Source organism: Aspergillus mulundensis (genome assembly GCF_003369625.1).
Source record: "Aspergillus mulundensis strain DSM 5745 chromosome Unknown scaffold_15, whole genome shotgun sequence".
NCBI lineage: Eukaryota > Fungi > Ascomycota > Eurotiomycetes > Eurotiales > Aspergillaceae > Aspergillus > Aspergillus mulundensis.
Genome location: NW_020797903.1, coordinates 112,612 through 115,222, shown reverse-complemented (window position 1 = coordinate 115,222; position 2,611 = coordinate 112,612). Strand labels below are relative to the sequence as shown.

Genomic DNA, 2,611 nt, shown 5'->3' with positions numbered 1-2,611 from the left:
CAGGCGGATTTACTCATAGCTGGGCGACCGAAACTCGTGATCAGTGCGGTAGGGATGTTAAAATGTTGTCACAAAACGGACTGTGACCGACACAGCGAAATGTCCATGTTTTTTATGACGGTCAGAGACGACATACACGTGACTAAAAGTGGGTCAGTACTAACCAATAATCAGGCGCCCTGCCAGCTAATAGGCTTCCAGATTGGGACTAGTGCTCTTTTATGCTACGGGAGCTAGATCCTTTAAGGTATGCCAAGCGCCGATCTGTCAGTCTTGTTTCGCTGTGACCGTCACACTGGTCATTTAGGTGGTCACAGACGGTCAGACATATGTCGGACCGCACCCCTACAGTGCGGAGAGTCTCAATCTTGCAAGTAAACGCGAATCTCGGCCGAGAGTGTAGCACCAATCAGATGCCAATCAACGTGAATCAGCGTGTCACTGCAGCCGTGCAGCAAATTCCATCCTTCAGCCCAGAACTGGTATTGCACCAGCTACAATACTGGGCATGTAGCTGTGCAACCGTCTAAATTATGCCATGATACTGGACAGGAGACCGCTGAGAGGCTTATCGACATCGTCTGTTCAGCTGGGCCGTGTGGAACCGGGTACTCCGGAGAGCACATAGTACAGGCGCTCTCATTAAGCCTCATCTGAAGGCGTCCCTTGCCAGACAATCAAGGACGCCGATGGCGGCCCACGGGGATCACTGTAGACTATCATGCGCTAGAGGCTTGACTCGCACATGGTATAGACCACTGCAGAGTTACAGTCTCATATCCATATCAATATCAAGCCGTACTAAACCGTTGCACTCTTGCTGCGCACTCGCCCAGGCCATCAGCCTCAGGCGTGAGACACAGGCTAGCTTATAAGCAGAATCGATTGACAAATCCATCATCCTGCTCTACCTAGTCACTCATATCCTTAACAACATGGAGGAACCCTCTCCACCGCATAGCGCCCTCTCAACCGCAGCAGGCCGAGGCTGCTTTGTCACAACAATCGTGGCTCTGGTCGTCCTCCTCGCTGGCCTTGTACTCCGGGTCTGGGTGCAGGTCAAGCGACGCCAACCAATCAAAATGCACGATTACTTCTACTTCGCTGGGTTCCTCTTTGCGGTCGCATACTCGACCACCTTCCTCTATGGTAAAGATGGTCCCCCGTCCTGTTTTCGCACTGTTTCTCAACTCTAACAGCAATATACCCTCTGGGGCTTGAAATGCTCAATCAGGATTTCGCGCGCGTACATCCCAAGCGCGCCGTGCAGCTGCTGAAGGTAAGCCTTTCCAGTTGCTGCGGCTGCACATGGCAATATATTGTTCTGCTCTTGAGCGGCACACGCTGACTATACCAACAGCTCATCACTGCAAGCCCAATCCTATGGGCCATAGCAACAACACTTGTGAAACTATGTCTACTTGCATTATTCTACGAGATCTTCCCCTCGGCGCTTGTCAGATACCTCATTGGGGTCATTGCTGCCCTCAGCATCATGCTTGGCCTTTCAGGAATCCTTCTTGGTGTTCTCATGTGCAAGCCATTCGCGTACAACTGGGACAAGACAATTCGGAGCGGCCACTGCGGGAACAGCGACGCCATGCAAATCGCACTGTCGTCGGCAAACATGGCCATCGAGCTCATGATTATCATCCTCCCAACATCAATCCTGTGGAAACTTCAAATGCCCCGCCGGTCCAAGATTATTCTGAATGTCGTGTTTAGTCTGGGTCTTTGGTATGTGTGTCCCGGCGGCTATTCAATACCCTTGCTTGCATGATACGCAAGGCCGTACCAATAATCCACTGACCTTGATTCCTCGTGCCCGCAGTGTCTGCGCAATGAACCTAACACGCGTTGTGCTTGTCTGCTACAAGAGCCGCACGGGTTTCACCTACACTGTCTTGTTAACTGTCCTTCTCTGCACGCTTGATGTCAACATTGGACTAATCTGTGCGTCAACGCCCACGCTCGCATCGCTAGTGGTGGCAAGGAGGAGCGGCAGCGAGGAGGATCGAGCAACTCCGTCGCCGGTGATCAATAGCTTCGCACGCCGGCGGATGAAGTTAAAGGCACAGCTGTCCAGGAGTCAGAGGGCCCGGGACAATGATATTAGTCTGCTGTCAATGAATACCGAGGACAACGAAACGTTACAGCAGGGTAGCGGGTTAGGCAGGTCGGTGGGGGACACCAGTTCGGTGACTGAGGGTGAGGTTGCTGAGGGGATTTAGTCCATGCCGTCTACTTATTACGTGCAAGATGTAAGGAACAAAAATAAGCATTATTAGAGAGGGTCTGCCACGGGAGCGCTCGGCGCAACTCGTTAAATTCATAGTGCCGGCAGTTCTAAATCAGGCAATTTTACTAAAAGGTACTAAGATAGGGTAGATAAGAAAAGGCCAATTATAAGCTTTATAATAAGGGTACCCATAGTACTAAGCCTAGTTAAAAGGCCACTAAACCCTTTAAAATTAAGCACACTGCTATGCCTACGTGGCAGACACTCTCTATTATATTAGCAAGAATACAACTGTCACGATCGCGGCCTCCGCCCCCGCTAGGGCTAGGGCCTGATGTAAGGAACAAGAATAAATGATATTGTATTAGCAAG

At 50.9% G+C, this 2,611-nt stretch overlaps 1 protein-coding gene across 1 annotated transcript; it reads left to right on the top strand.

Annotated features, from left to right (window-relative positions):
- Nucleotides 1-935: 935 nt before the first annotated feature.
- Nucleotides 936-2,231, top strand: DSM5745_10358 (uncharacterized protein; the record flags this gene model as incomplete). Its single annotated transcript, XM_026752374.1, has 4 exons — nucleotides 936-1,149; nucleotides 1,200-1,279; nucleotides 1,361-1,737; nucleotides 1,832-2,231. 4 exons carry the CDS (start codon nucleotides 936-938, stop codon nucleotides 2,229-2,231), a joined length of 1,071 nt encoding a protein of 356 aa, XP_026598817.1.
- Nucleotides 2,232-2,611: the final 380 nt, after the last annotated feature.